This window comes from Sinohyriopsis cumingii, chromosome 10 (genome assembly GCF_028554795.1).
Source record: "Sinohyriopsis cumingii isolate HCF-2022 chromosome 10, ASM2855479v2, whole genome shotgun sequence".
Taxonomy (NCBI): Eukaryota; Metazoa; Mollusca; class Bivalvia; order Unionida; family Unionidae; genus Sinohyriopsis; species Sinohyriopsis cumingii.
In genome coordinates, this window is record NC_142970.1 from 91,039,650 (window position 1) to 91,062,754 (window position 23,105).

The window sequence follows — 23,105 nt, forward strand, 5'->3', positions numbered from 1 at the left end:
GATCTTTAAAGTGGCCATTTAATCCAATGCATGACTATAGCAGTTGCATGTTGTCATTCACAAAATGAAGTTTTGCAGAAATAGATATACTTGTAAAATTTTCTTCAGTCACAGCTTCTTTGAATTTATTTTTCTAGACCTGATCACGAGAGGGATGAACTAGTGCTAACACACGAGCAGAATGTGGTTCAGATTGGCCCCAAGAACAAGCGTGTCCAGTGGCTCCAGAGTATGGATAAATCTAAGGGCTCCAGTTCCAATAGCAGTGGCAGGTAAATGGACAACAAATCCCTCAGAAGTAAAAAATTCTGTGCCTATTCATTCCATGTCTGTTCTTATCAGTGTATTTTACTGTATGCCTAAAGCTTATGTCCTGATGTGCTAGCATTTTCCTGTCTCAACAAAAAAAGTAGTGTTCCCCCCTCATATTTTTGAAAGACCTCATGGGTTTTCACCAAAACTTTGTATTGGATTTAATATCAAGAAAACCTAGGTCAAGTTTAATTTTCACTTTTTTTTATTTAATCATGATTGAGTTTTGAACTATTTCAGTTATGTAAAATTGTGCTGTCACAATTGGAGTTTCTTCAAATAAATGCATTTGGTGGGGGTATCCTTGGCCTCTGGACACATTTTTGTTTTATTTTTGAGGATATCAAGTGTTCAGGCAAGCAAGTCTAGTATCTCAAGACACTTGTATAGATGTGACAATCCATCAGACAACCAGTCTCCAGCCACTTGTATAATTGATACACCAAGAAACCACTTGTATAATTGATACACCAAGAAGTGCCAATCCATCAGACAACCAGGTCTGATGTCTCCAACCACGTTTATAATTGATACACCAAGATGTACCAATCCATCAGACAACCAGGTCTGATGTCTCCAACCACTTGTATAATTGATACACCAAGATGTACCAATCCATCAGACAACCAGGTCTGATGTCTCCAACCACTTGTATAATTGATACACCAAGAAGTGCCAATCCATCAGACAACCAGGTCTGATGTCTGCAGCCACTTGTATAATTAATACACCAAGATGTACCAATCCATCAGTCAACCAGGTCTGATGTCTCCAGCCACTTGTATAATTGATACACCAAGAAGTGCCAATCCATCAGTCAACCAGGTCTGATGTCTCCAGCCACTTGTATAATTGATACACCAAGATGTACCAATCCATTGGACAACCAGGTCTGATGTCTCCAGCCACTTGTATAATTGATACACCAAGAAGTGCCAATCCATCAGACAACCAGGTCTGATGTCTCCAACCACGTTTATAATTGATACACCAAGATGTACCAATCCATCAGACAACCAGGTCAGATGTCTCCAACCACTTGTATAATTGATACACCAAGATGTACCAATCCATCAGACAACCAGGTCTGATGTCTCCAACCACTTGTATAATTGATACACCAAGAAGTGCCAATCCATCAGACAACCAGGTCTGATGTCTGCAGCCACTTGTATAATTAATACACCAAGATGTACCAATCCATCAGTCAACCAGGTCTGATGTCTGCAGCCACTTGTATAATTGATACACCAAGAAGTGCCAATCCATCAGTCAACCAGGTCTGATGTCTCCAGCCACTTGTATAATTGATACACCAAGATGTACCAATCCATTGGACAACCAGGTCTGATGTCTCCAGCCACTTGTATAATTGATACACCAAGAAGTGCCAATCCATCAGACAACCAGGTCTGTTGCCTCCACCAAGAAAACAAATGATCTCTTACCATAGAATGTTGCAGTCAGCATGAAATGGATTTATTTTTTAAATGTCCTGACTCAGTATTAATTATCAAACTTCTTGACCCTATATCATGGAAACTATTGATCTGACAGTGACCAACTATTTCAATAATCACATCAGTAAAACATTACAAACTTAATTATATGATTATTTTTGTTATTATTTTGCATGTGCATATTTTCTGATTTCTCCAACATGAAATTGAAAAAAGGTAAATAAAGACTTCATGATTGATGGGCCAGTTAGAGTTTACCCAGGAGACAATGGTGTACTAAAATATACAGTACTTGCACATTGCAAATTGTACTTAGCGTCACTGATATCCTTGTTTGTTCCGAAAAATATATGATGCAGATTTTGCTTCATTCACTGTTTTTTCTAAATTGCCTTCTTCTAGATAAACCACTCTGGTGGCCTAGTGGTTAGAGCATCCGCCTCGGATGCAGGAGGTCGTGGGTTTGATCCCCGATCGAGTCATACCAAAGACTTACAAAAATGGTACTAACAGCTGCCTCGCTTGGCACTCAGCATTAAGAGGTTAGTGTTAGGACTGGTCGGCCTGGTGTCAGAATAATGTGGCTGGGTGGGACATCATGCTACATGTCTGCGGCATGATGCCCCAGTGCTAGACATCACTATAAACTGCCACATTGCAGACATCGTAACAATATGACTGAAAAATTGTTAAAGCTACATTAAAAATCCAAATCACATCACATCACATCTAGATTACATTTCAGCTAGATGTACATAGCTGTTTCATTTCCTTTGATCCACGTGCTCATGAGTTACTGTTTTACAATGATAAACCATATATACTCATGTATAAGCCAAATATTTTAGGAAAATATAAAGGCCTGGACAGAGCATACATGCCAAGTCTCCTGAATTGTCCAGGAGTCTTTTGATTTTCGACCCCATCTTTTGATCTACCGATTTGTCAGCAAGATCTCCCGAAAATAAAAAAAGCTGCCAAGCATAGGTATTTCCAGTTAAAACAACATTCAATACACTGTTCACAGCTACCATAATCCCTCAATTATTACATTCAGAATATTCTCTGCCTTTTCCGTCAGTTTCAGAAATAAACCTCGGACGTAATTTGTCCCCATTGAGAATTATATTCTGAACTACATTTGATCATCTGGAGCAATATAGCAGTGGAAGGAGACACATCACAATTGGAATATCATTGGCCTTTGCTGTTGTACAGTATGTAGTGTGCTCCGCCAGAGGCAAATCACCAAACACATAAAAATTGATGTATATTCCTACAACTACTTCTGGCGTTATTTAAAAAATTCTGGTGCCATGTCGAAACATCCTATAACCGATTCGATTGAAAACATGCTTTCAAAAAAAAAGAAATATGTTTGCAAGTTCAACAGTGCTTGGATAGGCGAATTTAAATGTGTGAAATGTAGTGAAAAGGGAGAAAGCTATGCATACTGCACAGCTTGCAACACACATTTGAACATTTCTAGTGAGGGAAAAAATGATCTTACAAGACATTTGAAAAGTATGCAGCACATTGCAAACGAGAAATCACCACATAATGTGCCTTAAGTAATGCATATGTTTGCACCAAAATCAGTAGACAGTGTCACTAAAGCAGAGGTTCTGTTTGCTAACTTGGTGGCAGAGCATAATTTATCATTCTTGGTTGCTGATCATTTTAGTGAGCTGTGTAAGGTTATGTTTCCTGACTTGCAAATTGCTTAGAAATTTCGCTGCAAAAGAACAAAGGTAACAAACATTGTTAACAATGCACTGGGTCCAATGTATGACAATCAAGTAACTTTACTATGCAACGAAAACCCTTTCTCAGTGATGATGGATGAATCTAATGATAGTGGTGATGAAAAGTGTGTAGCAATTCTTGTAAGGGTGTTTGACAGTGAAATTCACAGAGTGACAACCAAATTCCTGGCTATGCCCATTTGCAGTATTGGAACTGGTGAAAACCTTTCCAACTGTCTTCAAGAAGTCTTAACAAACAAACAGATTCCATGGAAGAACCTAGAAGGGTTTAGCAGTGACAATGCAAATGTAATGGTTGGAAAGGAAAATTCCATCCTCTCCAGAGTTTGTGAACAGCAGCCAAATGTAATCAACTTTGGGTGTATCTGCCATTTGGCCAGTACCTGTATATAGTATGGTTTGAAGAAATTGGCTGTCCCAGTTGAAGAACTTTTGGTCGACACCTACTATCACTTCACTTACAGTTCCAAGTGTAGAGAGGTGTGTTTCTTCTATACATCATGGAACCACTGAATGACTTTCACACTATGTTCCAGGCTGGTGATACTATGGTGGGATACCTCCATGTGGAAATGGAACGAATTCTATGGAAATTCATGGGAAAGTTTGTGAAGACGAGTGTTATCACTGCATCAGCCAGCATTATGGAGGTCAACTTTATGTCACCAGAAAACCAGCACGACAACTCTTTGTTAGCAGTTGGTATGGAAGCCAGATGTTTTGTTCACAATAGCCCAGACGACATTTCTCCAACCCAGCTGAACTCCTTTTTTAGGAGTGTGAGGTCCTTCTATGAGGAAGTTACAGCAAAGATGCTAGCCAAGTTTCCATTTAATGACCAGACCCTGAAGGCCCTAGGTTACCTGAATCCTGAGAGGAGATTGGTGATTTCAATAGAAGCTGTGCTTCAGCTGAGTGACAGACTGGTTACAGAAACTGACAAACGGTATCAGCTTTGAAGATGTGTTCAGGGACTTCCAGCTCTCCCCAGCCTCAGACCTGCCCAGTTTCACTCAGGGAGAAACACCATTGGATATCTTCTGGGTAGACATGAGCAGACTTTCCACACCCTTAAAGAAACCCAGATTCCCAAATCTAGTGAAGCTGTCTATGGCAGCACTCAGCTTGCCACACAGTAATGCAGACCCTGAGTGCTGTTTCAGCATGCTGAGGAAGATTCAGACAGACCACCGTGGAAATTTATGTGGAAAAACTCTGTCATCACTAATATCGTGTAAGATAATTGCAAAGTGTGACTGTTTTGAGCTCAGACCTTCAACTGATTTGTGTATCGCTGCAAAAGGAGCTTCTCTACAAGACTGAAAGACAACCAACACATTGAAAAAAAACTTTGTTTGAGTGTTTGAGGTTCCAGTTTGTCATTATTTCTTGAACCACAGTGATTTGTGTGAAGTCTTCTTAAATTATTTTTTCTGAGATTAAGAAAATAACATATAACAAAATTAATAAAGTTCAGTAACTATTATTCATATAGTTATTTTACTTAGATATGGTGTGATCTGCACTTATGAGAAAAATAGTTGTTACACTGATCTCCCTGATTTGGACCCAATCTCCTTGATTTTGAACACAAATCTCCCTGATTTGGTTCCAGAAAACTTTGCATGTATGTCAGAGGGTACCGGCATATCCACAGGCTAAGGTCTAAACCTGAAAGTTTTTAAGGTTTTATTTTGTTGACTTCCATAATGGCTGTAAATCTTGGGTCACGAAAAATAGAAATTGTTTCAGGTGTCCTAAGATTTATATGCGTGTCCCAACATTTACTGAACAGTTATGAACTACTGTGATTGCTTTTGTTATTATTTTGCATGTGCGTATTTTCTGATTTCTGCAGCACAAAATTAGATAAAGTTAAATAAAGACTTATAATTCACTTGCCAGTTGAGTTTACCTGAGAGACCAGGCTGTTCTATAATGTACAGTACTTACACAGTACAAATCATGCTTAGAGACAGTTTGATCCTTGTTTATTCCCAAACATATTAGATGTAGATTTTGCTTTATTCATTGTTTCAACCAAATTGCATTCTTCCAGAAAATATTTCAGCTAGTCAGTATAAGCTGTTTCATTTACATTGATCCACGTACTCGTGAGTTACACTTTTTCAACGATATAAGCAATGTTACTCTTTATCAATGATATAATTGCATTTAGAACTTACCGCATGCATCTTGTAATGTTGTCTCAGACTTGTGGTCAGCTTATAAGCGGGTCATGCACTTTTTAGTTTTTATACCTATTCAGTTTAGGGGGTCGGCTTATACACGAATGGGTTTATACATGAGTATATAATGTAAGTGATCTTACAAATTGAGATAATCTTTATGAAAAGGTATACACCTTCAATTGGATAAGGAACATAACCAGCATATATGTACATAACTGTTACATGTTCATGAAAGAATGATCGTAATAAAGGCTAAAAGTCTGAAATATAGATCGACTAAGATCATTATCCATTTTGTTTAGGTTTGTCTTTTGTATATTTCCACACATTGGAATTTGAAAAGCTGGTTGTTTGAGCATCTCCTTTGTTTGAAGCACTTATATTTCCATAACCTAGCAATGCTTAAAGCTCACAAATTTCCACATCCAGAAAAGTATTTAAAGCACTCAAAGTTCCATTCTCTAGCAAGTCCTTGAAATACTCATATTTCCATAACCTAGCAAGTGCTAAACTCATTAACCCCTGGCACTGAGTTTACATGGCAGGAGGTAGTAGCCTACTGCCAAGCTCTGTAGCATCAAGGTCATGTAAGATACACTAAAGTGGGTGGTATTATAGAAAGGTAGACAGATGAAGCTCTACAATGATATCAAATAATCTGGAATTTCTAGGTGCACTACAAAATACAGAGGGAAAAACCTAATTTTTTGGACCTGATTTTTTTTCACCCAAAATTTGCCCATGGTCGGAATTGATTTTGTTCCAGATTTTAGACTTTTTGTTCTCAGATCTAAGGCAGACTGGTATGAACTGCAAACAGACAGATGAACCTTTGCAAAAGGTAGGATAAGATGGGCATTTGGTTTAAAGAGTGGTCTCGATACAAAAATGATGGGTCTGTTGAGCAAAAAAAAAATCTTAACTTTTACCCTTCTGTTCATGTGCGAGCAAACTAGCCAATGAAAAACGATGTTTCTAACACAACTAGGCATTAGGTTATTGGAAAATCACCTGGAAGTTGATGTATTAGGATGTAAGCCCACAACATGTGTTTCCTACTCGCATTTCAGGTGAAAATGACAAAAACCTCCAGGGCTTAATAAGTTACAGTTCGCAAATTTCCAAACCCAGGAAAGTATTTAAAGCACTGAAAGTTCCATTCTCTAGCAAGTGCTTGAAGCATTGGAATTATCATGCCCAAGCAAGTACTTAAAGCACTCAAATTATCATGCCTAGGCGAGTGCTTAAAGTACTCAAATTACCATGCCCAGGCAAGTGCTTAAAGCACTCAAATTATCATGCCCAGGCAAGTGCTTAAAGCAGTCAAAATATTATGCCCAGGCAAGGGCTTAAAGCACTGAAATTATCATGCCCAGGCAAGGGCTTAAAGCACTGAAATTATCATGCCCAGGCAAGTGCTTAAAGCACTCAAATAATCATGCCCAGACAGTTGCTTAAAGCACTCAAATTATCATGCCTAGGTGAGTGCTTAAAGCACTCAAATTATCATGTCTAGGCAAGTGATTAAAGCACTCAAATTATCATGCCCAGGCAAGTGATTAAAGCACTTAAATTATCATGCCTAGGCAAATGCTTAAAGCACTCAAATTATCATGCCCAGGCAAGTGCTTAAAGCACTCAAATAATCATGCCCAGGCAGTTGCTTAAAGCACTCAAATTATCATGCCTAGGCAAGTGCTTAAAGCACTAAAATTATCATGCCTAGGCAAGTGATTAAAGCACTCAAATTATCATGCCAAGGCAAGTGATTAAAGCACTCAAATTATCATGCCCAGGCAAGTGCTTAAAGAACTCAAATTATCATGCCCAGGCAAGTGATTAAAGCACTTAAATTATCATGCCTAGGCAAGTGCTTAAAACACTCAAATTATCATGCCTAGGCAAGTGCTTAAAGCACTCAAATTATCATGCCCAAGCGAATGCTTAAAGCACTCAAATTATGATGCCCAGGCAATTGCTTAAAGCATTCTCTAGCAAGTCCTTGAAGAACTCATATTTCCATATCCTCGCAAGTCCTTGAAGCACTCACATTTCCAAACCCTAGCAAGTACTTAAATCATTCAGATTGCCATGCCCAGTCAGATTACCTTTGTTTCCTTGCAGTGTTGAGATGATCCTTCAGGACAGAGAGATGGATCCTGAAGATGTCCTGAAAAACCTTGGCTTCTGTGGCAAAGAAGATGAAACAGACACATCATTTGCTCGTGTGCCAGACCGCTTCTTTCTAACATCATCTGCAGCTACAGGGATAGATCAGGTCCAAATTGTTTGGGATCATCCAGAGATTCACCATCTGATTCCACTGATGCAGAGAAAGGAAAACCAACAGCATTTGACTGAAGTGAATGGGTCAAAGACAGAAGAAGTGAAAGGAGCAAGAGGTCAGTTCTCTATTTATCATAGCACTGTTGCTATACCGACTAGGTTTTATATGAACATTATAAACTCTGAAGATATTAATAAGGGTAGGAAACTAGATTTATATTCTAGCATTTCTGAAGTCTCGGAAAATGAGTCATCATCAATTGTAAATAATTCCATGGAAGATGATCTAACAGATACTGCATTTCTTGTTGATCGTTTTCAGCATGATTCAAAATCCTATTTTAGTGTGGATCAAGATGGGCAGATGGATCCGCATTTCTGTGTGAATGCAGGTAGTACAGTTGGTACAGAATTAGGTTGTACATTTGATACAGAGTTAAATTATAAGGTCAAAAGTCATACAGGGGAAGAATTAGAAGAAGAGGACACAACTGCATTTCACAGCATCAGAGCACGACCTACAACCCTTGGCCTGGAGACTGGCATATCAAGGAACTCTGGACAGGATCCATGGCAAAATTGGAACAGTTGCTCATCAAGCTCCTCAGCATCTCCTTTGTCTTTCTACAATGTCAGGTTGTCTCCTGATGAAAGTCTGGTTTGAAACATACCCATGATATTATCTCACAAAATTAAGATTATTAACAATTGCAACATGCTCAGGATATTATCTCCTAAAAACCCATCCTTCATTTAAGCCAGTCAACTGCACATAGTTTACCTGTTTTAGTCCATATGCCCTAGAAATGCATCATTCTCTTAGGTCAGTAAGCTTGAAACATGAGAATTTTCAGCTTTTTTCATGGCTGTCGGGACCATTTTTTAGTTTTGTATAAATCCATGGAGAAGGGGAGGGGCTTGGTAAGTACTGCAACACCAGTCTTTCACCTTAATTGGTTTCTGTTTCATTGCCATGCTTAATTTCGATGTACAGCAGTAAAACATTGATTATTTGGACGTTGATTATCTGGATTATGTACTTGTTCAGATTACTAACATGTGCTCCTGATCTCTTCATTTATTACAATGTACATGTATAAGCAAATGAAACTGATTTGCTGACCACAACACTATCATAGAACAGTGTAATAGAAACCATAAATATCATAGAACAGTGTAATAGAAACCATAAATATCATAGAACAGTGTAATAGAAACCATAAATATCATAAGACAGTGTAATAGAAACCATAAATATCATAGAACAGTGTAAAAGAAACCATAAACAAGCAACACTATTATTAAACAGTGTAATAGAAACCATAAATATCATAGAACAGTGTAGTAGAAACCATAAATATGATAGAACAGTGTAATAGAAACCATAAACAAGCAACACTATCATAGAACAGTGTAATAGAAACCATAAAAACAAGCAACACTATCATAGAACAGTGTAATAGAAACCATAAACAAGCAACACTATCATAGAACAGTGTAATATAAACCATAAACAAGCAACACTATCTTAGAACAGTGTAATAGAATCCATAAACAAGTAACACTATCATAGAACAGAGTAATAGAAACCATAAATATCATAGAACAGTGTAATAGAAACCATAAATATCATAGAACAGTGTAATAGAAATCATAAATATCATAGAACAGCGTAACAGAAACCATAAACAAGCATGGTCAGATATACCATACAGATATCAATAAAATGTATTGATAGCTAAATTATCTTTTTAAAATAAAAATGAATATACTTAGTACAAAGGGAGGAATGTACTTAGTACAAAGAGAGGTAGTTTACTTGTGCAACTGATTGCTGCTAAGTGTCACTTTGATAATATATAATTTACACCTGATTGATGTTAAGTGAGTGTTGCTTTGATAATATATAATTTACACCTGATTGTTGCTAAGTGTCACTTTGATAATATATAATTTACACCTGAATGTTGCTTTAATAATATATAATTTACACCTGATTGTTGCTGAATGTTGCTTTAATAATATATAATTTGCACCTGATTGTTGCTAAGTGTCACTTTAATAATATATAATTTACACCTGATTGTTGCTAAGTGTCACTCTGATAATATATAATTTACACCTGATTGTTGCTAAGTGAGTGTTGCTTTGATAATATATAATTTACACTGATTGTTGCAAAGTGTCACTTTGATAATATATAATTTACACCTGATTGTTGCTGAATGTTGCTTTGATAATATATAATTTACACCTGATTGTTGCTAAGTGTCACTTTGATAATATATAATTTACACCTGATTGTTGCTGAATGTTGCTTTGATAATATATAATTTTCACCAGACTGTTGCTGAGTGTTGCTTTGATAATATATAATTTACACCAGATTGTTGCTAAGTGTCACTTTGATAATATATAATTTACACCTGATTGTTGCTAAGTGAGTGTCGCTTTGATAGTATATAATTTTTCATGCAGAAATCCTGAGCTGCCGTATTTACAATATATATTGGGTCACAATAAAATAATTATTTTTCCTGTCCCAGAACTTACAGTGAAACTTTTTTTCACCTAGGTCACATGTCCCAAGACTTAGGAAACAAAATAAATTTGTATTGAATTTGTGTTCCCACCCCCCCACCCCCACCCCCCACTGCACGTGGCAGTAAAATATATGAAATGCTTATTTGATAAAAAAAAGGAAGACACTGACCTTGTATTGTTATCGTGGTTATCATTTATTTCTTTTGTTTATCATCATGAGCATTAAAGAATAAAATATATCCATCAACTCCATATATGTAGCATAGTCTTCTATACTGTAGTGTGTATCACTTATGTCCAGAAACACACAATACATTGTTCATTGACATGAACATTGAGAAACAAATTGTTGGGTTGTACTTAAAGGTTTGAATATGTTATCTGACTGAAAACTGGATCCATCAAAATTGCAAACGAGAGGGAAATAATTAACCAGTTGCTTGATTGCATCTGCCATTCATGCATAACACTGTGTTAGGTACAAAATAAGATTGAATTTTATCCAGGTCGAATATATGACAGTATCTTGCAAAGAAATCGTTATTTCAAAATACATTCACTTGAGTGGAAATGTCAATCTTTTCATTAGCATAGGCTACAAAAAGTATCATTAAAGCAAGTTATTGCTGTGTATATTATTTGCCTGCAAACATTGATGCCCATTTGTATTAATTATTACTACAGATGCCAAGCAAATATTAATAATAATAATAATAACCTTATTTAAATAGAAGCCCAGATGGTGAATAAACACATCTGGTAGTGAGCAGTAAATTCATTGTTTCAATTTATGGACAGGACATTAAAGATAAAGGTTATTCTTATTACAAAGCAAGCCAACCTTGGGAGCGGACTTTGGATACTTTAAAACCCGTTTTTTTTTTTGGGGGGGATAAGGATATCAGTACAAAGGTTATTTTATTACAAAGCAAGCCAACACTTTTTCTTGTTTGTGAATATACAAAGACAGCCGAGTTATTGAAGCTGACTTTGGTTCCTTTTCACCGGTATTGATGGAAATTTTGAAAATCAATTGAAATAATGGAACAGTTTTAAAAGTTACACAATATAATGCTTCATGCATGGATATGGACAACCCAGCATCTCCCAGGAGATTTGGAAAAGATAAAATCATTTGATGAATTCATGAAGACCAGAAGAGAAGAAGATGATTTTGCTGACAATATGATCATTCACATAGATGAAATTCTAGTGTAATTTGGTCTCGTTCCTGGACAGACTGACGATATAAGATGGGGGTCAAAAGTGTGAGAATTTGCGTGACTGGTGCAGATTTTAAAAATATGACTTTAGACCATGCAGTTTCCAGTTTACATGATGTGTTGCCTCTAATAATAATTTTTCACGGCATGAGAAAGCTAAAAATAATATTCATGCACCGAGAGAATGGATCATATGTTTGCAAGATTTTGCTTGAATGCATCTGCCAGATAATATTCATGCACTGAGAGAATGGATTATTTCCCTCTCATTTGTAATTTTGATGGATCCAGTTTTCAGTCGGATAACATTCAAACCTTTAAGTACAACTAAACAATTTGTTTCTCAATGTTCATGTCAGTGAACAATGCATTGTTGATGAAATGATGCTGCAGTGGATTAAAGAGTTTTATCTCAAGTAGACAGATTTTTAAAAATAAAATTTCAGTTGGAGTACATTTTCCGACGTAATTTTTAATTGATTTAAAAGGTGTTCAGCAACTTACAACATTAAAAATGATGTGACCCAGAACATACATTGCAAGTAAAAATTACTTTCAAAATTAATTTAAGGTGTCCCAACATAAATGATAAATATGGTAATCAAGCGTGATTTAAGACTCATATATTTTAGCTAAAAGCATTTTGTTGTCCATTCTTCATAATTAACTCACAATCAACAACCAAAAGTGACTTTTACTGGTCATAAAAGTTAATTACCTATCATCAAAGTTGTGAGTAAATTCCAGGTAAGTTGAGTCTGCTGCCATCATAACCCTTTTTAATAGTTGTATTCTCAGAATTACACACACAGTTACTGTTTATTATGGAATTTACCTTCATCAAAACCCTTCACAGAACCACACATAAAATGACTGTCCTGTATTTCTGTGGTATCAATTAAAGTCTCTTAATAGTTTGTATTCTACTTTTTCTGGTCTTAAACTTATACATTGCAGATGTCATACACACACACACTTGATATCCAGACAGTGAGTTGTCCGAATGAAATCTGTCCATTGATGGGTCCAGATAATCAATGTTTTACTGTAGTTGGTAGAACCCAAGCAGTGTAAATTGATTTCTTAGTGAAAACCAATTGTTGTGCACATTGCACATGTTTAATAATTGAATAAGGATCAGAATTTTTTAGGGAGTTTGCCATTTGAACCAATCAGCAATAGATGTTATCCAAGGCATGGCAATTTATATCCTTATTTTGATCTAATTATTCGAGCAAAATTAGATTTTCCTGTTTGAGCATGTATTTATCCCATGGAGATACCTTCAGTACCATATCAGTTAACATAAAGTCATTGTCAACTGGGGGCAAATCATGCTATGACCCCCTTCAGGGCACAGCACAGGAGCCATGGCTCCCTCGTCCAGCAACCATATTTCACTTTTATGTCATGGACCGTTCTCATCAGTGCATACAACAAGATTGTCTTCTATATTTAGTATGCCATGTCACATTTCCCATTAGAAAACTGTATCATGGGTTTTCGGTAGGATCTGTCATACCTATACCTTACTGTAGAACAATGTATAATGGGTTCTCGGTAGGATCCATCATAACTCACTGTAGAACATTGTATGATAGGTTTTCAGGAGGATCTATCATACATCACAGTAGAACAATGTATCATAGGTTTTCAGGAGGATCTATTATCATACATCACAGTAGAACAATGTATCACAGGTTTTCAGGAGGATCTATCATACATCACAGTAGAACAATGTATAATAGGTTTTCAGGATCATCTATCATACATCACAGTAGAACAATGTATCAAAGTTTTCAGTAGGATCTATCATACCTCACAGTAGAACAATGTATCATGGGTTTTCAGGAGAATCTATCATACCCACTCAATAGAACATTGTATCATATTTTTTCTACTTGATATGTTTGAACTGTGCCAAAACTGAAACATCATCATTATATTAGAATATTTTTATAATTTGTGTCTATTTATACTTTTTGATATGTATATTGACACATTTACCAATACACTTATTTTAGCGCCACTGCTTTGTCATGTTTTTCTATGGTTTGTTTATTTTAATAATGTAACAATAATGTTTCATGATCTGCCAAAATATATTGGTCTGTTTTAAAAACTGAGATCTTGTATTTAATAGCTGTTAGATTATTTTTGCATCTTCTGTTAGTGATTGTTGGACCTTTGCCACCAATTCGATCTCATACAAATGATTATTAATTAAGTAAAGCTGACCCTTAAATAACATGCATCCATGAATTGTAACATCGCCAAGTGAGTTTATGGTATGGTTCATTGTTACATTTTTTGAGTTGTGTACTCATCAATAGTTGCAATTTTCAGCTTGTTTTCAAAAACTTTTAATAACCGAACTCAGGGCATGGATCATCTTGACCTTGAGATCATTTGTGTTTGTATTTAGTTCAGACTGGACATCAAGGTCCTTTAGTTCCAGGGTTCCCACACTACCGGGAATTTGGGAAATAGTTGGGAAAAATGATAAATTTTTTCCTGATCATGAAAAGTCCTTAAATTTTGCAAATACTGACGAAAGTTGGGAAAAACCCGGGAATTTTTCTCCACAACATGATGCCCCAAACAATTATTAATTGAGTTGTAACTGAACTGATCGTGAGTAAAATTTATCGAATTTTGACCAGAATATTAGAAGGTTACAGTATGGATCATTTGGGTGCTTGCCATAAATATATTTGTTGAGACAATCCAAGTGCTCAGTGGATTAGATTGATCTAGTAGACTTTTTGTTTCTCAGACAGCTCGATATCTGTATTCTATTTTTATGGAAGGTATGAAAACCAGTCTAGCATCACAAGAGGCCAACATGGTGGCGTTAAAGCATAGCCACTTAGCGGATGGGCTAGCAAACTTAAACATTCTTAAATCAAGTTATACCTGCATGAAATCGATATGAAAATTATTTAATTTCTCCGAAATTGCGAGAGTATTAAAATCATTATGTCTTTAGTCTGCTGAAAAACGATGAAACTAATGCCTTTCAAGTATTGTAGAAAAAATATTAAATGAAAGTTGTATACTGGTTGTAATAAAAATATAAAAACAAAAGAGCACAAAATTTATATTTATTTCGAGACTAACTTCAGAGTTTTATTGTATTATGTGACTAGCACATTGACATCTGCTCTCTCACGCAGGGAGCATATGAAGCAGGGAACCAGACTACTCTGCTTGATGAATCAGACTGGCCAAATTTCTTGTAGTTGTTCTCGAAATAAATATGTTGAGAATTATATATTCTTTCTGGTTTTTACAAAAGATAGCAGACTTTCATTTAATATAATTGAAATTTTGTACAGCAACATTAAAAAGGAGTTTATTTTTGATATCATGTGACTAATGGACTCAGGATGTCATTGTTTGAAATTTGTGAAATCTTGTGACTATTAACGCAAATGGTGAGTACCGAGTCAGGTTTCATCTAGTCTGTCAGCGGATTAGAGACATAAAACTTATGATACTTAACAATTTTGAGAAAATAAATAATTTTCCTATCGATTTCATGCAGGTATAAGTCAATATGACCTAGTTCAAATTTGCTAGACCCACTGGTAAGCTATCTTACAGTGGCGGCAGACTCCAAATTTTTTATATGTAGTTGCTCTGAACCCACACTCCATCCAAAATGTCCAGGTGTGAAAAATGGGGTTGGGGTTGGAATATTCAGCAGAAACCCAGATTAGAAACATTTTGAATCTCTGAACTGAACATTGGTGTGAAACTATTACACAGTGACATGTAGCCTGAGTATTGGTTTTAGAGCTTAAATGGAATGCATGAGAAATGGGAAATTGTTGTCCCTTTTATTATATATTAAAAAACCATAAGAGCCCATGTCTCAATACAGATTTGGGGACTGTTTTATTGAACTGAAAGAAGACAAGTAGATTTTACAGAAAATTCATCCCTTGTTTATACAACAATATATAATTGTGAAGGTTTTTTTGTCAAAATTTAAATCATCCCTTTTGTAAATGTCTTTAAATGATGGAATTTTTAACCAAATCATCATAAGGAGTTTAGGTTGGTTGAAAAATCTTGTTTGAGATTTTATTGGCACACATAATTTCAGGGTTAAACTTCTTTTGTTACAAGATAAGATTCTAATACTTTGCATTTATTGGGGTTTTTTCATACTGTGATAGGAAAAGTTTACTTTGTATAACATGCACACATATTGTTCTAGAATTCTTTAGAATTAAAGGTTTGAAAGGAAAAAAAATAATTTATGCTTATTATGATGTTTCCATGTAGCAACATAATGCAGGTAGGCAACGTAAAGTTAGAATTTGTATTCTGTACATTGAAATGGCTTTAAATGCCAATTTATGGGAATATAGTCAAATTGTTTTGTGTGATTCATTTTGTGCTTTTCTACATGATTATCTTTTCTGACATATGTTTTGGAGAGTCTTTAAAGAGAAACATCTTCAGATACAGAAAATGCATGTTTTATAATCCAAAATGTTCTTTAATTCCATTCAGTAATGGTCACTTGTTAACCTTGAAAAAATTAATTGTATCCTGGAAAAATCCTGGAAAAGACCTGGAAATTTATATTTAGAAAAGCATGGGAACCATGTAGTTCAAGCTGGACATCAAGGTCCTTTTGTTCAGACTGGATATCAAGGTTATTTAGTTCAGACTGGTGAGCTTTATTAGGCCATATAAGTATCTTGTTCTTTGGGATTTTGCTATGTTGGCCACTCTGTATGGGGAGAGTATATATAGGAATCCATTTGATTTATCATTCAATCTATCCATCATTCGATCTGTCCAGCAGTCAATTTATCAGTCGATCTGTCCAATGATTTGGCACACAATTCTATTAGTGCAACTAGTCCTGCACTCTTTAATGGATTACCATGGTAAGTGTTAGGCATCACCTAAGTTTTACATATTGACAAATCACATTGTTGATTTCAGTAAGAGTTATTTCCCTTGAACTTGCAGCTCAAAATAGTTTTTCTTGTGAACATAACTGGTCTCACAGATTTCAGTGGACTCCCATGAAACCGGGGAAGATTTTTAATGATCTAATGATGAGCCTATCAACAAAGCACTGGTACTGCGATATTTAACTGTTTTATCTTCGAGCCTAATGTAGCGTATGGAAATATCTTGTGGATAGCAACAAGTGTAACAGTTTTCATTGGAGTGCCATGAAACTTTGTACATGTTATGGTTATCATTTTAAGATGTGCATATCAGCAAGTTCCTGTCTTCCAACAACTTTTGTTAGAGTTATTGCCCTCTTTTGTCTTGCAGCTAATGTAGTATATGGAAAAAATATGTGAATGCAAATAGTCAGCTAGTAAATTGCATGTTATTGCCATCATATGAAGATGTTCATTGCAGCATATACTGTCTTGTGTTTGTTCGAATTATTGTCCTTTTTGTGCTGCATCTGAATGCTGTCTACAATATAATATTCTTGCCCTTCAAATTTTTTTGATCACTGTGAAACTTGGGAAATACTATGGTCATCATCTGAAGTCTTTGTGCATCCTTGAGTTTTATAAGAGTTATTTCCCCTGTTTACTTAAAGCAGAATGTAATGGAGACCTATTTATGTGAATTGCAGTTTTTAGTCGAATGCTGTGGAAGTTAATATGGTAGTCCTCAGAAGATCTAAATGTACAACAAGTGTGTATTTTTTTTTTTATTTTTAAGACATCATTCAGAATCAAACCTATCTGACTTAGACATTGTTACAATATAGGATGGAATTTTTGGTGAAATGTGGTTTTTAGTGGATTGCTGTGAAACTATTTCATTTTGGTCATCATATTGACTAACCATTGTAGTCACACTATTTTCAGAGGAATTGCATCATTTTTCTTCCTTTAAATTCTTAACTATCATAGCACAGGGGGGATGCACGAAGATGAAGGTTTATATACATGAGTGATTTGGGCATAATTTCTCTTGTTTAGTGTATTACTTTATGCCATTTTTGTAAAAACAGTTACCCTTTTTTATAACTTTTACATTATCTCTTTGATTTGTTGTAGATAACAAAGATGTTTTTGTTAATGCCATATTATTCCCATGAAGGAAACCATTATGTTTCATGCATATATGTTAATATTACAAACGCTGTATTTCTGTTGCTGTTCTGTTGCTGTAAGCAGATATTCGGTGGGGGGGGGGATTCAAGCACATATACTTTAATAGTCATTTTGTGTTCATTTTACTACATGATTAAACCTTTTTTTTAAACGATCAAAAGTGCCAAAGCATCAATTGATAATTCATTGCCATATCAATTGTATTTAGTAACTGATTGATTTGTCACTACAGCATTTAATATCCTTTCTTTTCAGTCATTGTTTCAGGTTCAAAACGTATTCCTTTAAATCTGCAATTACAGTTGATATTTGCTCAAAGATGCACCTTATTTCATTTGCTATGTTGCAAGAGTTAATGTTCCTATGAATGCTTTGTTAAGAGTTATATCCCTTTTAGTGGGACAAACTTCCTTTGTCGAGTCATATCAATGCACTATAATTTCAAGGTCCATCTTTCATCATAGATTGGTAAAATTATAACACTTTACGGTGTACTATTTATATATTACACAGAATGAGGTTAAAGCAAATAATAAATTGCTTATGGAAATTTCAGGGATGTAATTATTTAAGAAAATGAGCAGATTTATTGTAACTGTCCTCTTGATTGGATAGGCACTGATAAATGTTCATGTTCTGGTGGTATATTTATTTTGGTAATCTATCAGATCAAGTATTGCATTTTGTGTTAGGAAATGTTAACATTTTTATCTTCAAATGATGTTTTTCGCTGTAAGAAAAGTGCAAGCTGAAATTTGATTGGATGAATTGAATGGTAAACAGAGCAATGGAACCCATGTCCAGCATATCAGAGATCTCGATTTTTTGACAAATTGCCCTTATCAGCTGCAGTAAGGTGTAAATCATGTAAATAAATTTGCATCTCTCTGATAATTGGCCAATGTTCAGCAGTATTTGTTGGGATAATTTAACTCTTAAATTTGTATGTTTGTGTTTTCTTACATGTGTGCATGTGTGATTTGGATTTTTAACATAGCTTTAATAATTTTTCAGTCATATCGCTACGATATCTGCAGTGTGGCAGTTTATAGTGATGTCTAGCACTGGGGCATCATGCTGCAGACATGTAACATGATGTCCCTCCCATTCACATTATCCTGACACCAGGCCAACCAGTCCTAATGCTAACCTCTTAATGCTGAGCGCCAAGTGAGGGTTTTCTTACGTGATTGTTGCCAATGATTTTTATATTGTCCATTGTTGTTCTACTGTTTTACTTAAATATATATTATGTACCCCTACACCAATGACCCCCACTCTCCCACCACACCCCAACTAAGCCAAGAAACTCATCTGTCGCTCATGTCTGTTGCTAAATGTCATGAGTGGGTTACTAAGGGTTTATTGTTTCAAGAGGCTTATTAGTCAAAAGGCTAGGAAAGTTGCAGTTGTTGCTAGGCAACTGCTGAAGAAGGACCAATGAAGACTGGTAAATTTCTGTCTACTAGTTCTTCAGTTTACAAGGAAAACACATAAAATTTTAATCATATAATACTAAGATTGAATGAAGAGGGAAATTTTTTTATACTTTTGTTGGATATGTGAAGTTATTACATAAGAAATGTGACCATTATCAAGGTTGCACTGTTTTGTGTAAACTATTATTTGATGTCAGAAAACATCTTTTTTACATTAAGTATATTTTGCTTGGTTGCAAGAAGAATTGAATGTTTAAATTTACATATTTGTATGGCATGATATGTTTTATTTGGTTTGAGAAGAATTTAATGTTTAAATGTACCCATTTTTATGGTATGATATGTTTTGCACAACTAAAGGTCAATGATACAATAACTTGTTTTAACTTCTATTTGAGCAGCTTATCAGAAATATCCTATATTGTTGCAACCTCACCTTTATCTTTGTGATTGATAACTGAAATAGATATGTGTATAAAAATTGAATCAATTTTATGCCATTATTGTATTTTTTTACTAGCTTTTCATAGTATATATTAAAGTTTTATAATTATTTGTACCGGTGTATCATTGTATCACATTGCTTGCATCATTGTATCACACTACTTACATATGTAAAATGTGCCATAGTTTGTTTTTATTTTCATTTATTGTTATTACATGTTACATAAATTTATGGATTGTTCAGTATCTTATTTCTGATTTTAACATTAAATAAACTTACATTTTGTTTTATACTTGCATCATCTAGTCTCTTATTCTTCCAGCCTTATAAATATGGAAGTTCTGTCAGTCAGTGATGTGTATAATTAGCTGTTCTTCAATCAAGTATGAGAATTATGAGTTATCTGGTCCCTTTCTCATGCAAGACAACTCCAAATCTTACTGGAAATACTTGCAACCAATCAGAATGCATCATTTCACCAGGCTGAAAATCAAGCGAGTTTATGTGATGGTCCTGTACCCATTGTAGACTCCACCCTACCATAAAGAAGATTTTAGCTCACCAGCCTGAAAATCAAGCGAGTTTATGTGATGGTCCTGTATCCATTGTAGACTCCACTTGTAAAGAAGATTTTAGCTCACCAGTCTGAAAATCCAGTGAGTTTATGTGATGGTCCTATACCCATTGTACTTTGTGCATTAAGCTTCATGTCTTGTGGATCATTAACAGTTAATTGCCATCCAACACAAATTGTCTGTAAGATTTCGCAAAAACATGAACTTTATGTATTGGATCAAACTGCCAACTGCACAGACCCAGATTTGCTGACACATAATGTGTAGCAGGTCTGGTTTCTGGCAGATTGTAAGGGCAGATCTGATTTTTGCCACATTGTAAGGCCAGATCCAATTTTTGTCACATTGTTAGGGCAGATCTGGTTTTTGGCACATTGTTAGGGCAGATCTGGTTTTTGGCAGATTGTTAGGGCAGATCTGGTTTTTGGCAGATTGTTAGGGCAGATCTGGTTTTTGGCAGATTGTTAGGGCAGATCTGGTTTTTGGCAGATTGTAAGGGCAGGTCTGGTTTTTGGCAGATTGTTAGGGCAGGTCTGGTTTTTGGCAGATTGTTAGGGCAGGTCTGGTTTTTGGCAGATTGTTAGGGCAGGTCTGGTTTTTGGCAGATTGTTAGGGCAGGTCTGGTTTTTGGCAGATTGTTAGGGCAGGTCTGGTTTTTGGCAGATTGTTAGGGCAGGTCTGGTTTTTGGCAGATTGTTAGGGCAGGTCTGGTTTTTGGCAGATTGTTAGGGTGGATCTGGTTTTTGGCAGATTGTTAGGGCAGATCTGGTTTTTGGGTGGCGCTCTACAGTTTTGTATTTTGCATAGGTTTAGGATTTTAAAGAAAAAAAATTTCCCTGGCTTTCCTCACTGGCTATACTGGCTATTTAAAAAAGACCTTGTATATCTTAGGTATAATTCAAAGATCCTTTAATTCCCTTTATTTTGGTGTATGATTTATGGGTGTACTATGGGTTATAGAGTATACAGATTGGCCTTACTTCAGATGTGCACCTTTCAAAAAAGTGCTAGCTCTACTTGGTCATTTTCACTTCCTGAACTTCAGAGGTAAATTGTATAAAAAAGAGCTGATAACATTTTTTACATTTTATATATTTGGTAATTCATTCATTGTACTTTCAGAAGTTGGTATTGTCTAGTCTGGCAGAATTCATTTTCTCTATTTTAATAGCTGCTATGTATAGTGTACTTTAGACTAATTCAGGCTGATTTTTTAACACAAGGAAGCAGTCATTTTAGTTTGCAGTGTGCTTAAATCATGTAAAATTTCCAAAAGTACAATATCCAAAGAAATATCATCCACATTAGATTAATGCAGCATAGAGGTATGCCAACATTCTCTCCATTGTGCATGTTTTAAATGCAAACTACTTCACCTTACATACGTCACTCTCTCAAAAGTACATATTAACTGGTGAGCGCCCCCATGGCAGATTGTTAGGGCAGGTCTGGTTTTTAGCAGATTGTTAGGGCAGATCTGGGTTTGGCAGATTGTTAGGGTAGATCTGGTTTTTGGCAGATTGTAAGGGCAGGCAGGTCTGGTTTTTGGCAGATTGTTAGGGCAGGCAGGTCTGGTTTTTGGCAGATTGTTAGGGCAGATCTGGTTTTTGGCAGATTGTTAGGTCAGATCTGGTTTTTGGCAGATTGTAAGGGCAGATCTAGTTTTTGGCAGATTGTTAGGGCAGATCTGGGTTTGGCAGATTGTTAGAGTAGATCTGGTTTTTGGCAGATTGTAAAGGCAGGCAGGTTTGGTTTTTGGCAGATTGTTAGGGCAGGCAGATCTGGTTTTTGGCAGATTGTTAGGGCAGATCTGGTTTTTGGCAGATTGTAAGGGCAGATCTAGTTTTTGGCAGATTGTTAGGGCAGATCTGGTTTTTGGTAGATTGTAAGGGCAGGTCTGGTTTTTGGCAGATTGTTAGGGCAGGTCTGGTTTTTGGCAGATTGTTAGGGCAGATCTGGTTTTTGGCAGATTGTTAGGGCAGGTCTGGGTTTGGCAGATTGTTAGGGCAGGTCTGGTTTTTGGCAGATTGTTAGGGCAGGTCTGGTTTTTGGCAGATTGTTAAGGCAGGTCTGGTTTTTGGCAGATTGTTAGGGCAGGTCTGGGTTTGGCAGATTGTTAGGGCAGGTCTGGTTGGCAGGTCTGGTTTTTGGCAGATTGTTAGGGCAGGTCTGGTTTTTGGCAGATTGTTAGGGCAGGTCTGGTTTTTGGCAGATTGTTAGGGCAGGTCTGGTTTTTGGCAGATTGTTAGGGCAGGTCTGGTTTTTGGCAGATTGTTAAGGCAGGTCTGGTTTTTGGCAGATTGTTAAGGCAGGTCTGGTTTTTGGCAGATTGTTAGGGCAGGTCTGGGTTTGGCAGATTGTTAGGGCAGGTCTGGTTGGCAGGTCTGGTTTTTGGCAGATTGTTAGGGCAGGTCTGGGTTTGGCAGATTGTTAGGGCAGGTGTGGTTGGCAGGTCTGGTTTTTGGCAGATTGTTAGGGCAGGTCTGGGTTTGGCAGATTGTTAGGGCAGGTCTGGTTTTTGGCAGATTGTTAGGGCAGGTCTGGTTTTTGGCAGATTGTTAAGGCAGGTCTGGTTTTTGGCAGATTGTTAGGGCAGGTCTGGGTTTGGCAGATTGTTAGGGCAGGTCTGGTTGGCAGGTCTGGTTTTTGGCAGATTGTTAGGGCAGGTCTGGTTTTTGGCAGATTGTTAGGGCAGGTCTGGTTTTTGGCAGATTGTTAAGGCAGGTCTGGTTTTTGGCAGATTGTTAGGGCAG

The 23,105-nt window shown here is 36.2% G+C and overlaps 1 protein-coding gene and 1 pseudogene across 4 annotated transcripts in view; both read left to right on the top strand.

Moving 5' to 3' along the window:
* The window catches only part of LOC149790573 (uncharacterized), a 199,077-nt gene that overhangs the window by 92,200 nt on the left and 83,772 nt on the right, over positions 1-23,105 (top strand). For all 4 annotated transcript variants that reach the window (XM_089972651.1, XM_089972648.1, XM_089972650.1 and 1 more), the window contains 2 exons: positions 138-272; positions 7,855-8,132. In XM_089972651.1, the coding sequence (XP_089828777.1) occupies positions 138-272; positions 7,855-8,132 (413 nt within the window). The remainder of the gene's footprint in view (positions 1-137; positions 273-7,854; positions 8,133-23,105) is intronic.
* Positions 3,347-4,051, top strand: LOC149790574 (uncharacterized; annotated as a pseudogene).